This window comes from Drosophila suzukii, assembly GCF_043229965.1.
Source record: "Drosophila suzukii chromosome 2 unlocalized genomic scaffold, CBGP_Dsuzu_IsoJpt1.0 scf_2c, whole genome shotgun sequence".
NCBI lineage: Eukaryota > Metazoa > Arthropoda > Insecta > Diptera > Drosophilidae > Drosophila > Drosophila suzukii.
Window position 1 is genome coordinate 27,267,104 of NW_027255896.1, and position 12,925 is coordinate 27,280,028.

The window sequence follows — 12,925 nt, forward strand, 5'->3', positions numbered from 1 at the left end:
ATTATTTTCCCACCAATTTTACAATCGTTTCTATGGCAGCTATATGATAAAGTCGTCCGATATTGATAAAATTAAGTTCGAAATTCAGAACTAATTAAAAAATGTTATTTCCAAGCGTAGGAAATTATATGTTAAGGAACACCGAAACTATAATTTCTTTCATATTATTTTCCCACCAATTTTACGATCGTTCCTATGGCAGCTATATGATATAGTAGTATAGATTTTGATAAAATTTAATTCAAAATGCAAAACTAATTAAAAAATGTTTATTTCCAAGCTTAGGAGGTTGTATGTTAAAAACATCAAGGATTTAATTTTTTAAATTTGTTTTACGGATTATTCCTATGGGAGCTATAAGATATAGTTCTCCAATCTGGCTGGTTCCGACTTATATACTACCTGCAAAAGATAGAAGACTTTTGCGAAAGTTTTTGCCCGATAAATTTAAAACTGAGAGACTAGTTTGAGTAGAAACGGACGGACAGACGGACATGAAACTGGAACTATTATTTCTTGATATCATTTTTAATATTCTTTTTGTTTCTTGGTATTTTTTTAATACATCGAAAAAAAAATGGCTAGATCGATACGTCTAGTCATGCTGATCAAGAATATATATACTTTATGGGGTCGGAAACGTCTTCTTCACTGCATTGCTAACTTCTGACTTCCATCAAAAAGTACTAGAACCACATCCTACCAAAACCTATCGACCAGATCAGACTGTGAACATATTAAAAAGTAACGCAATTCGTTTGGAATTTAATATAATCAGGGGATCATATGTAGGTAGAACACCGAATCACACGGTACATGAGTTTGGCGTTAATGTTCCGCCTGAATATAAAATGACAGTGACATCACATAACCTAATTTATTTACCAATCAACTGCACGCTAAGCACACTATCTATTCGCATAATTGATCAAAACGGCGATTTGGTGAATTTACGTGGTGAAAGCGTATCCATTTGCATGCACATTCGTTCAATAGAATGATTATAGAAAAAGAAAACAACTCCTTGTAGCCTTCAACAGTGTAGCGATCTATATATATAATCGCAAAGGCACAGATCGAATTTCTGATGCAACTATTAAAAATTTTGATATGCCGCTAAAAGTCTGGATCGAGTACAAAACACTACTACAGCACAAACTAATAACAACTTCCGAGCCAAAATATCTCTTTTGCAACTTAAAATTCAGCGCTTCCAACAGAACAAACAATCTAATTTGTCAAAAACTAAAACATTCCTATGCTGAGAAGCACTTTTTTTATCTGTCCTGTACGTTCTTGGAATAAACTATTACATACAACAATTAAATCTGCCACGCAATTCAAAGCCAATTTACACATACAACTTCAAAACAGTATATAATTTAAAACAAAACTTAGCCCTTAAGAATTCAATGTTTCAATGTCAAATGTCATAGCTTTAATGTCTCGTATTAGAACTATATAGTTAAGAAATTTTTATGTTCATGAAGTAAATTGAATTGTGACTAGCGCACTAATTTATAAGTATTCTTGTACTTGTAGCGTTAGGAAGAATTAAAACCAAAATAAACAAAAAAAAAAAGGGCAGCTTAAGTCCTCAGCCAATCATAACAAATGGTAAAACAATAGAAAGAGCACCAACAGTAAAAAGATGCCCACTTACTTTGAAAAATAAACTATTTTTAAAGTCGTTAGGATTGAAGCTTCGAGTATAATATAAAAGGTTAAAAGGAAAACAATGACATATGTTAATCTTAAATTAGGGTATGGCAGTCAACCCAGCTGGAAAGTGAAATTGTCGCCTAGCCGCGAAGAACCGAGATTTGCAATAATTGGATTTACACTAAATGGAGAACTTATCACAAATAATCTATCAAACTTTAAAGTTCACTTGAAATCTGAATCATATCCATATGATAATCTGAATGTCGATTTTAGTAAGAAACAGTACGCTCACCTATATGAAATGTATATAAGATTTCAATCTAGTTACTATAAATGTGGATCACAATCATTTTTGACCCCAAATGAATTTAAATTTAAGGCCCCTGTTATTGTGGTTGATCTTACATATCAAAATTTCATACCAGAATTTAAATAGAACTGAAGACACCAGGTCATGAAAATATACAAGCTTATTGTCTCCTCATACATGACCGATTAGTTGAATATAACCCATTAAACGGACTAGTGCAACGAGTTGTTTAACATTTGAAAAATGTTGAAAGACACTGTTTCGATAAATGCTCAAAGTAAATTGGAGTTGTATTCGATATAGATACAAGCTTGAATAATAGTTTTTTAATAGAATCACCATATGATTTTACTTTGCTAAATATAAAATCTCTCGAACCAATACACATCACAAAGTTTTTTGGAACGATGGAGAAAACAGTTTTCCGCAAACTCGAAAGTATTTAAGGACAATTACAAACGGAAAATAAATTATTTATAAAGGTGTGGAAAAGAAACGATTTCTACAGACGTTTTTTGGGAGGCGTCATTAACATCGAGGAAATGGGCTGTCTGTCATTATACAGGCTTAAGGGAACCCGGTTTCCATATTGTGAAACACATCTTAAGGGCGGAGTTTGTGCTCTTAACAACGCATACGTTATTTTGACATTTTTTTAAAATAGCTCTAAAACAATAAAATAATTTGAAGACCTACAAGAAAACAAAATTAATAAAATAAAATTTCATGAGGAAATTGACCAATTTATTGAACAATTTAAAGGACAGATATTTTATCAGCATTTTCAATACCTTCTAAACACAAAAACTATGTTCATGAATGATGGTGAACACTTTACATTTTGTAATCCTGAATTGACAAAGGAAACGTGCGCCTGCCTCTTCTATGCAAATCGCCGGAACGAAGCCAGAAAATTAGTTTCAAAATATATTTAAACATGTTCGCAATATCAAAATAAATGAACAAATGTATTATTATGCTACAAAATAAACTTCTGACTTCTAAGTTCGAGTTAAAATTACAGGTAAGGAATGGAATGGAAAATATTTTCTTGACTGAGATATATCGGCCACTTGCGAATTGTTGCGCGGTCGTGATTTCAACACCTATTATGGTACATGTTAGAGCTAGCAGTCAGCCGTGAGGTCGTTGGCTTGAGGCTCATGATCTCATCAATGAGCGTGCTCCTTCAGGCTTGTGCATGTGTCCCTTTTTTTGCGGTGAGGTAATGGACAGGTGCGCATGTTCGGGTAGTTCTTGGTTGAACCCATTTTATGACATGTTTATGACCCATTTGTGGAAAGGAGAGAATTTTAGAGAATTTACAAGTTAAAAGTTCTGGGGCGGAAACAAAAACATGTGTATGAAATTATTCCACATCTGAGAATCATTGATTTAGGGTTCTTTTGATTTCCAAATTAGTTTTACAGTCATAGGAAACATTATTCCCGAATATGTTTGGACATGTCTCTCTAAGATAACCATCTTTAGATATTTTCCCAGCATGATCGGAAAAGTTCCGCTAAGATAACAATCATTGGGTAATAAGGTTGTGCGACCTTTCTCACGTAACTTTTAATTGCTAATAATGAGGGATAGGATACATGATCAATATTGTCACATAGGGATGTGGAGGCGATGGGGGAAATTAAGTAATATATGGAAATGATCGTGACATTTGTATGACTTCAAAGCCCATTAAAACCAGTTAATTTATGGATTATGCTAATTGTTCAAGAACTCGCATACGTTAATGAGTGGGGGGGGGAGGGTGGCCATTTATATGATAACCGTCCCAGAATCCGCGTTTCCATACTACTAGTATACCCTTTTACTCTACGAGTAACGATTATAACAACAATCACTGCACAGAGACTTAAGTTTTTAGCTAATGTTGTTTATTTAAACACAAAAACAATCACTTTATATTCGCGAAGCGTATGAATGTTGCTAAGAACACGAAAAGAATACTACCGATTTCTCTTGTCGTGCCGACAAGGTATTTACAATATTATTATTTAGAATTCGAGTAATTTGATTGTGAGATAATTTAGACTAAAAAGGCGGAGTAAAAATTTATGAAACCTATTCAATTTATAAGTGCTTCAGCAGTGCCAGAGGGAAGATTTGTGAAAAACCAAGACATATATACAAGGTGAGTTCCAAAGTAAACGGGACTTTTAAAAAAAAGACAGAGCAATTAGTTTTTTCGGCAAAATCAATTTATTTTCATTTTATTTATTTATTTATATAAAGCTAGCTTAGAGTTAAAACTATAGGCTAACTAAATTTAAGAGCTCTAGCAGCTAAGGCCTTCAGCTCATCTAAGGTGTGGGATTAACAGCATTTTTATATACATTTAAATTTTAAGCTTAATTTGGGCATTTTCAAGAAATGTGATGATTTTTTTGATGTCGACGGGGGTTGGGTTTGAGATGGTGTTGATGGGGTTAAGTGATTGGAAGGATTCTGATCTGGGTTGGGATAAGGAAGGGCAGTGTATAATGATATGTTGGATGTCTATTGGGGAGTGGTGGCAGAATGGGCATGTGTTGGGAAGTGTTCTATCCATGTAATGGGCATTAGTCAGTTTGGTATGTCCTAGTCGTATCCGGTGTATGAGTATTTGTGTTTTCCTATTGGTGTTTGGGGGTAACTGACAGATGGATTGCGGTGAGGTCTGTAGAATTTGTTTGTACCAAGGCGATACATTGCTGTAGATGTCAGCTTGTTTTGATTGTATGTGCTTTTTCAAGAAGTGTGAAATGTCGTTAGAGTTGTTCTTTGTGGAGTAGGTAAGGGGGTATTTGTGGGCCTCTTTGGCTGCTTTATCGGCGTTTTCGTTCCCTGTTATGCCGATGTGGCTGGGGATCCAAATTAGTATAATTTTAGGGAAGTGGTTAGAAACCAGGTTTTTGATGGTTGAGGGATAGTAGGAATGGTTATTGGGGTTGGTGAGGGACTTTAGCGCAGAGAGAGAGTCTGAGCAGATAGCATGTTTCCCTGGTATTTTTAGCGCGATTTTGACGGCTTCGTGTATGGCTATAAGCTCGCTAGAGAGAACAGATGAGTAGTGGGGAAGGAGTCCTGTTTTGATTGTATTGGTTTCGCTGGTTACACTATAGCTGATTATACCGTTGGCCATTGAGCCGTCGGTGTAAAGGAATTGGTGGTTGGGCAGAGTGTTCTTTAGAGTTTGAAAGAGTTGCTTATATATTATGGGAGATGTGCTGGTTTTGTTGAAGTTGGATAGTGTTGTGTTAGTAGCTTTGTTAATAATTTCCATGTCGTATTTTTTATTGTAGTTGTTTTTGATTGGTGCAAAGGGAAGGTGAAGTTGCTTACAAATGTTAATTATTCTGTCTATTGTACTGGGATATTTGAATTTCTTTTTGGAGGTTTTAGTAAGTTTTTTAAGTGGGGTGTCAAAAGAGTGTATAAGTTTTTTTGAAAGTTTGCCTGTTAAAAGTTTTGTTCTGTGTTCTATTGTGCTTATATTGGCTTCTATAAGTAAGTTGTTTGTTGGTGTTGTCCTAAATGCACCTAGCGCTGATCTGATGGCTGAGTTTAGGGAAGTTTTAATACGGTTTATTAGGTGTTTGGGAGCGTTTCCGTAAATGGGCAGACAGTAATCTATTTTTGATATGAGGATGGATTTTACAATATGGATTAGCGAGGAAGTGTTGGTATTGTATTTTAGAGAGGAAAGGTGTTTAATGATGTTCAGGGGCTTGCATAGATTGGTTTTTAATTTGTTTATGTGGGTGGACCAGTTGTATCTATTATTTAGCGTGAGACCTAGTATTGTTGTGTTCTTGGTTTCTGGGATATTTACAGTGCCGGTACGAATTTCTGATTTACAATTATGTTTACGGCATATGTGTAGGCTTTGGCATTTTTCGATTGATAGGGAGGCTCCCGAGTCGGAACACCAATGTCCTATTTCCTGGAAGAGGGAAGATAGGTCGACAATGGGGTTTTTATACCCGTTACTCGTAGAGTAAAAGGGTATACTAGATTCGTCGGAAAGTATGTAACAGGCAGAAGGAAGCGTTTCTTGATCAGGATCACTAGCCGAGTCGATCTAGCCATGTCCGTCTGTCCGTCTGTCCGTCTGTCTGTCCGTCCGGATGAACGCTGAGATCTCGGAAACTATGGAAGCTAGGCTATTGAGATTTGGCGTGCAGATTCCTGAGCTTCTTACGCAGCGCAAGTTTGTTTCAGCACAGTGCCACGCCCACTCTAACGCCCACAAACCGCCCAAAACTGTGGCTCCTACAGTTTTGATGCTAGAATAAAAATTTTAACTGAAATGTATTGTTCTCATCAATACCTATCGATTGACCCAAAAAAAAGTTTGCCTTCTTGTCTTCTGTTGTGTTCAATAATTAGGTGGAAGTCGTCGGCGTAAGCAGTGAATTTGATTTGTCTTGGTAAGGCTATTATTTTTGTTAGGGAATTGTAGGAAATTAGGAATAGGATGACTGAAATGGGTGATCGTTGTGGGATTCCATTGTCGAGAGGAAAACTGTTAGATAGATTTCTGCCGTTTTTGATAATAATTTTTTTTCATGAAGTTCGAGACGTAGTTTATGATTCGGGGTCCTAGCTGCCATTCCTGGAGTTGTTGAATTATTGAGTGGACACCTATTTTGTCGAAAGCCTTGGAAAAATCCAACGAGATGATAGAGAGGTGGCGCTTTAAGGATAGGGATCTAGTTGCTAGGTGGTCTACATATAGTAGACTGTCTAGAACTGATTAATTTATTTTAATTAAAATAGTCTCCTTCTGCTTTAATACAGCGTTTTGCACGGTCCAAAAGCATGTCGAACGAGTGTTTTAGCTCGTTGCCCAGTATGGCCGCCAGTATGCCGGTGCAAGCCTACGTCTGCAAAACGCTTTCCTTTCATCGGCAAATGCATTTTTCCGAAAAGGTAGAAGTCGCACGTTGCCATATCAGGTGAATACGGGGAGTGGTTGATGGTTAAAATGTGATTTTTGGTCAAATAGTCGGACACAAGCGTCGATCGATGAGACGGCGCATTATCGTGCAACAAACGCCAACCTCCATCTTCGCGATATTCGGGCCGAACACGTCGAATACGGCGCACCAAACGCTTCAAAACTCCAAGGTAGAATACCGCATTAACGTTTTGGCCGGGTGGAACAAATTCTTTGTGGACAATACTCTTGGAATCATAAAAACAAAACAGCATTGTCTTCACTTTTGACTTCTCCAGGCGCGATTTTTTGGGTTTCGGCTCGTCCGGCGCCTTCCATTCAGCACTCTGGCGTTTCGATTCGGGATCATTTTGAAAACACCACGTTTCGTCACCAGTCATAATCTTGTAAAGGAAGTTCGGGTCTTTTTTTGCCTCTTTAATGATGTCCTTCGAATGTTGAATTCTGAGCAATTTTTGGACGTCAGAAATTTGTGCGTACACACACCTTTTGTATGCCCAAATGTTCGGTCAAAATGCGATAAATCGATGTTTTGGAGATGTTCCATTCTATTTCCATGAATTTCAATGATGATTTGGCTGATTTTTTATGAATTCAGGCACAGTTTCGATGGAATTTTCGGTGATCACGGATTTTGGTTGGCCCACATGTTCATCGTCATTTATGTCCTCACGACCACTTTGAAAACGTTGAAACCACTCGTGCACTCTGCTACGGGATAGGAAATCATCGCCATAAACTTGTTTTACCAATTTTAAAACAAAATTTAATGATGGCTCTTTGTTTGAAGCTCAATTTCGCACCGATGACAAAAACATACTGACACTTAAAACGCAATAACCTCACTTCCAATAGATGAAATGTCATGAAATTTTTACTGGAAGTCGATAAACGATAGCAGATTCTAACGCATCAGTTGACATACAGATGGAACTCACCTTGTATTATATACACGTATTAATAATATCTTTAGCAAACATTTCGTGGGACCTTGTGGTTTTTTTCATTTGTGCTTTTGAAATTGGCACCATCATATTCCCAACAGTACCAATTGTTAGGGTATGAAGATTTAATTTTTTCGGTAGTTGTCAATTTTTTTCTTTTCTACATCCAATTACTATAAAATCGATTTTTTTTTGGTTATTTTTGTGAAAAAGAAAAAAAATATCACAATGGTAACGATGATTACTGTAACGCCGGACCACAGGCTACAAAGTGTGCCGTTGAGTCGGTGAGACGGTGAGTTAGTGAGACATATAATATGCTGATCAGCAATTCTCATATGCAGTGGGTGCTACTGAGCGCCTGGTACTGTTCCCAACTTGGCTACTGCTTGATTTGTTGGGTGTGGTCATGTTGAGCACCTTTGGGTACGAAAATAAACTTTTGAAAAATATAAACTTACAAAACATTTAATAAATTTGCTTAAAAGTAATAGCATTCAGTATTGAAATTTTTTTGTTTGGTCGCTGTGACTCCTTAAATTTAATTAAAGCCATAATATATGTGTTGGTAGTATTAATATACATACGTTCTTTTAGTTTACATTTTGACAAATCATGATTGAAATCTTTGAAGTGCTCTGCAAGACTTGTACAGCGGCATTGCTTTAGAAAGGAGTGTGTCATTAATTTTGACGCGGCCCATCGAGATAGTGGATTTTTATTCAAGCATAGTTCAACGAACTGATGAAAGTCATCTGAAAACGATTTTTTCATAAAAATATCACGGCGAAATTGTTCATTTGTTTCAGGCAGTAAGCTTGACTCTGAAATTGAATAAAAGGTTTACATAATATTAATTAAAAAGTATTAATATATTAAAAAGTAAAGAAAGTAAGCTACCATCGATAAACCGATTAATATACACCGAATGCCAAACCTATGGCTCGCAATTAAAATCGTATAACAAAAACCGTATTAAGTGAATATCACTGTGGACGGAAGTACACGTAGTGGCGAAGCGCGCAAGAGAGCGTGCGAAGACAACTACTATATATAGCCGCAGAATTGAAAATCTGCCATTATGGTCCGATCGTATCGAGTGATACACCAATCGAAAGGTATTGCAAAAACTAAGAAGATTGTTTACCAAGACTTTCGAAACATAGATTTGTTTAAGAGAAAAAACGGTGAAAGTGAAAAATTAAAAATTTTGAAAATTGGAGCTGCTGGACACGGTGGGGATAAAAGCCCCCGGCTGTTTAGCTAGTTTTATTGTTGATGAGAATACGCGGCGAATGGCACCTCATTTGTTGAAATCCGATGTTCCGTTCAAAAGTAATTCAAAAAACAAGATTTTCTTCTTCCCAAAATGAAAATGTTTGTCCCTTTGTTTGTGGGTTTCTTGCATCCCATCTTAGTTTTAGCGTTTTGGAAACCCTATGTTTGTATAAAGCAGCTTGAAATAGGAAACGTTTGTTCGTAACTTTTGGAAAAACCCGCTAGTTTAGCGAAAAATCAAAAAAAAACAGATTTAGCTAAACAACTAATGCTACAAAAACGTGCTATATCTCTAAAAAGATAATTTAATTTGCTAAATACTCTTCATATAGTAAAATTGTCTGAATATAATAGATTTAGTGCTAGACAAAAAACTATTTTTTAAAACCACTTTTTGACTATTATCTCAAAATTGAGTCGAACAATTTCTTTTTAAATTTTATATCATATAGCCCTTGAGATTCCTCAACTTTTGATATACAACACTTTTTACCGTTTGGAAGATATTAAGCGATAAAAGTGCAACTCGTTTCAGCTCCGTATACGTAATAATTCATACTTATTAAAATAAACAAGAAAAAACCAATTTGATGAAAAATATTCTTAATAGATTTTTTCAAACGGAAAATCTGTTATGATTTTAGGGTCCTTTACTTGCATGAAGCTAATCGAAATAGGAAACTTGATCTATTTGTTCTACTACTTTGGAAAAACCCGCTAGTTCAGCGGGAAATGTAAGAAACGACAGATTTCTCTTGAAATCTGAAACTATACAGCTCTTGAGATTCCAAACTTGTTCTATTAAAATAGGTAATTGAAGCGATAAAACTTGTTATTGAAAAGTTTAATATTCATATTATATGTGTCATTCTTATTAGAATGTGAATGTAAACAACAGATACCTTATTAGAATAAAGTTAAGCCGAAGTGGAACATGAAAGTGTGTGTTTGGTTTTTCAATAGCCAAGACATATGGGGACGACTCCTAGTCATGGTATTGGGGTACTTAAACTCTTGTGCAAAAAAAAACACCTCTTAACGAGGTAAAAAGTAGTGGCGAACGCGCCTTTAACAAAAACTTTTAATATCAACAATTGTGACGAAAAATGATATTACATCCGAAAAAATAAATAAACTATATTAAATTTATGTATTCGGCACGCTACAACAGAAAATTTACGTGTAGGTAAATAAATATTTACTGTTGCGGACCGAAATCACAAATTTAATATAGCTTACTTATTTTATCGAATGTAATATTATTTTTCGTCACAATTGTTGATATCAGATATTTTTGTTAAAGGCGCGTTCGCCACTTCTTTTTACCTCGTTAAGATGTGTATTTGTTTGATTATAAATATAAGAAATTACGAAAATAAAAACTTGTGACTTAAACCAACAAAATATATATGGTATAATTAAAAAAAAAAATTTTAATATTTTTATTATTCAGTTTGAATGTATTTTTATTTGAATAAAAAATTAACACATTTATAAATTTTTTTCATAATTTGGTCATTGAAATAAACAATGTTCAAATTATGATAAAAAGTTGCATCTTTGACAAAATAAAAAACCTCACATAAATTTAAAAAAATATATTTTTTTTGTTAAACATTGTAGCTAAATCTACATATATGCACGTAAAAAAAAATATTAAAAAAAGAAAAAGTTTTACGCTAAGAGGTATCAATTAAACGCTGCTAGATGAGCCTTTTCGACCACTGTGCAACGTGCGGTAACAACTTTCTTTGCGTTCCAGCTAGCTCCACAGAGTGTTCAGTGCGGCTGGAAACATAATTTCTTATAGAAGATCAGCATTAAAATCCAAAAATGTAGACATGTTCTAGCTTATCATAAAAACCAATGAAGACTGTCTTATATGTTTTAAGTTTTTTTACTATCAAAACAAACCACAATGATTGTGTATATGATCTCTAAAAGAACAGAATTATCTGTTTTATATACATAATCTCACCACAATGAATGTGTAAACTTTTTAGTTTTTTACTATTTTAAGCGTTTGGTATTTTTAAGAAATAAATTGAATTTGAATGTTTATTTTCCTTTGTGCAAAGATGTGTATGCCTTTTTCTCTCTTTTTAGTTCTCTCCGTTTTAGTTCGATTAACCGATTAAATTGAATCCTGATTTACCTAGGACCGCTCATGTTATGATGTATGCTGACGACGTAAAACTTTGTTTGCCGTTAACGAATCCCAATTGCCATGCACTTTTACAAGCCGCTTTGAAGAATTTGCTATAAACATTAAACAACTGCAAATGTAACTTTATGTCCTTTTATCGGAAGAATCTTTTCCTCATAAGATATTTTATAGGGTCGAGTGATCTTGAACGCATAAATTCCGTTACAGACCTTGGAGTCTTTTTAACCACAACTTAAACTTCACTGATCACATTGTCATCATAGTTAGCAAAGCAAAAGGGGTTTTTGCCTTTGTCAAACGCTGGTCAAAGGAATTTGAGGACCCTATACCACGAAACACTTTTTCATTTCCGTGGTTTGTCCACTCCTTAAATTCTGCTCGTGTGTATGGTCACCCACCTTTGCTAGGTATCAGGACCTTATTGAATCAGTACAGAAACAGTTCCTCTTGCTAGCATTACGTGGCTTACTATGGTTTAAATTAGGAAACATCTGGCCTCACTCAAGGATCGCCGGGCCTGCCATTGTGTTATGTTCTTTCACAAATTAATCAGTGGACTTGTAAATTCAAGCTACCTACCTTCTTGGCCAAATACAGTTCTCCATCCCTGTAAAGTCAACTCGTCATTTTCGACCTATTGCCCAAAAATTTGTAAGACTAATTTTGAGTCACATGATCCAATTCACGTTTTATGTTCGCAATATAATGATATAATGTTATTTTGATATTCACTTATTGCTCTGTAAATTTTAATGTAACAAACATCTTAACCCACCTGTCTTTGCCCCGCCCACTTGATGTGAGACGTGTGTTATGTTTATGTTGGCAGATATTTACTGACTTTAATGAAATAAATTCAATAGAATAAGTAACAAGCGCACTCTGCTCTCTCTCTTAGCGTCGGCAGCGCTGTTCGCTTTGTCGCGCAGTTCGGCCTGAAACTATTTACACACACATGCTAGAGTGGGTTAGAGTGGGTGTGGAAAACTTTTTTAAGGTCAATAGGTATTGACGAGACCAATACATTTCAGTTAAATTTGTTTGTCTAGCATCAAAACTGTGGGCACTACAGTTATGCGCGGTTTGTGGGCGTTAGGTGGGCGTGACAAACATGCGCTGCGAACGAAGCTAAGGAATCTACATCTCAAGTACCAACCCTTTATCTTTGATAGTTTCCGAGATATCCGCGCTTATTTTGACGATTCTTTGAAGTTTATGGGAGAGAGTGGGCGTGGCAAAATTTGTTTGGGTCGAGATCAATACACTTTAGTTGCATTTTTTTGTGAGCTTTAGAAACAAATTTGCGCTGCGCAGGAATCTCTAGAATCTGCATGCCCAATCCCAGTATAGCAGCTTTTTATTTCCAAGATCACAGCGTTCATACGGACAGACGGGCAGACGGAGACGGCTATATCGACTGGGCTAGTGATTCTGATCAAGAATATATATGCTTTATGGGGTCGGAAACGCTTCCTTCTACCTGTTACATACTTTCCGACGAATCTAGTATACCCTTTTACTCTACGAGTAACGGGTATAATTATCGGTGCCAGTCGTTCAGCAGACAGGTAGGGACCACGACACATCGAAATTCCTGG

General features: G+C 35.7%; 1 protein-coding gene across 10 annotated transcripts in view; it reads right to left on the reverse strand.

Annotated features, from left to right (window-relative positions):
- The window catches only part of Stlk (Ste20-like kinase), a 119,171-nt gene that overhangs the window by 96,818 nt on the left and 9,428 nt on the right, over positions 1-12,925 (reverse strand). For all 10 annotated transcript variants that reach the window (XR_011605184.1, XM_070998334.1, XM_070998327.1 and 7 more), the window contains one exon: positions 8,470-8,706. Coding sequence is in view for 9 of the 10 variants with exons in the window: in XM_070998334.1 (XP_070854435.1) it covers positions 8,470-8,706 (237 nt within the window). In the remaining variant the exon portion in view is untranslated. The remainder of the gene's footprint in view (positions 1-8,469; positions 8,707-12,925) is intronic.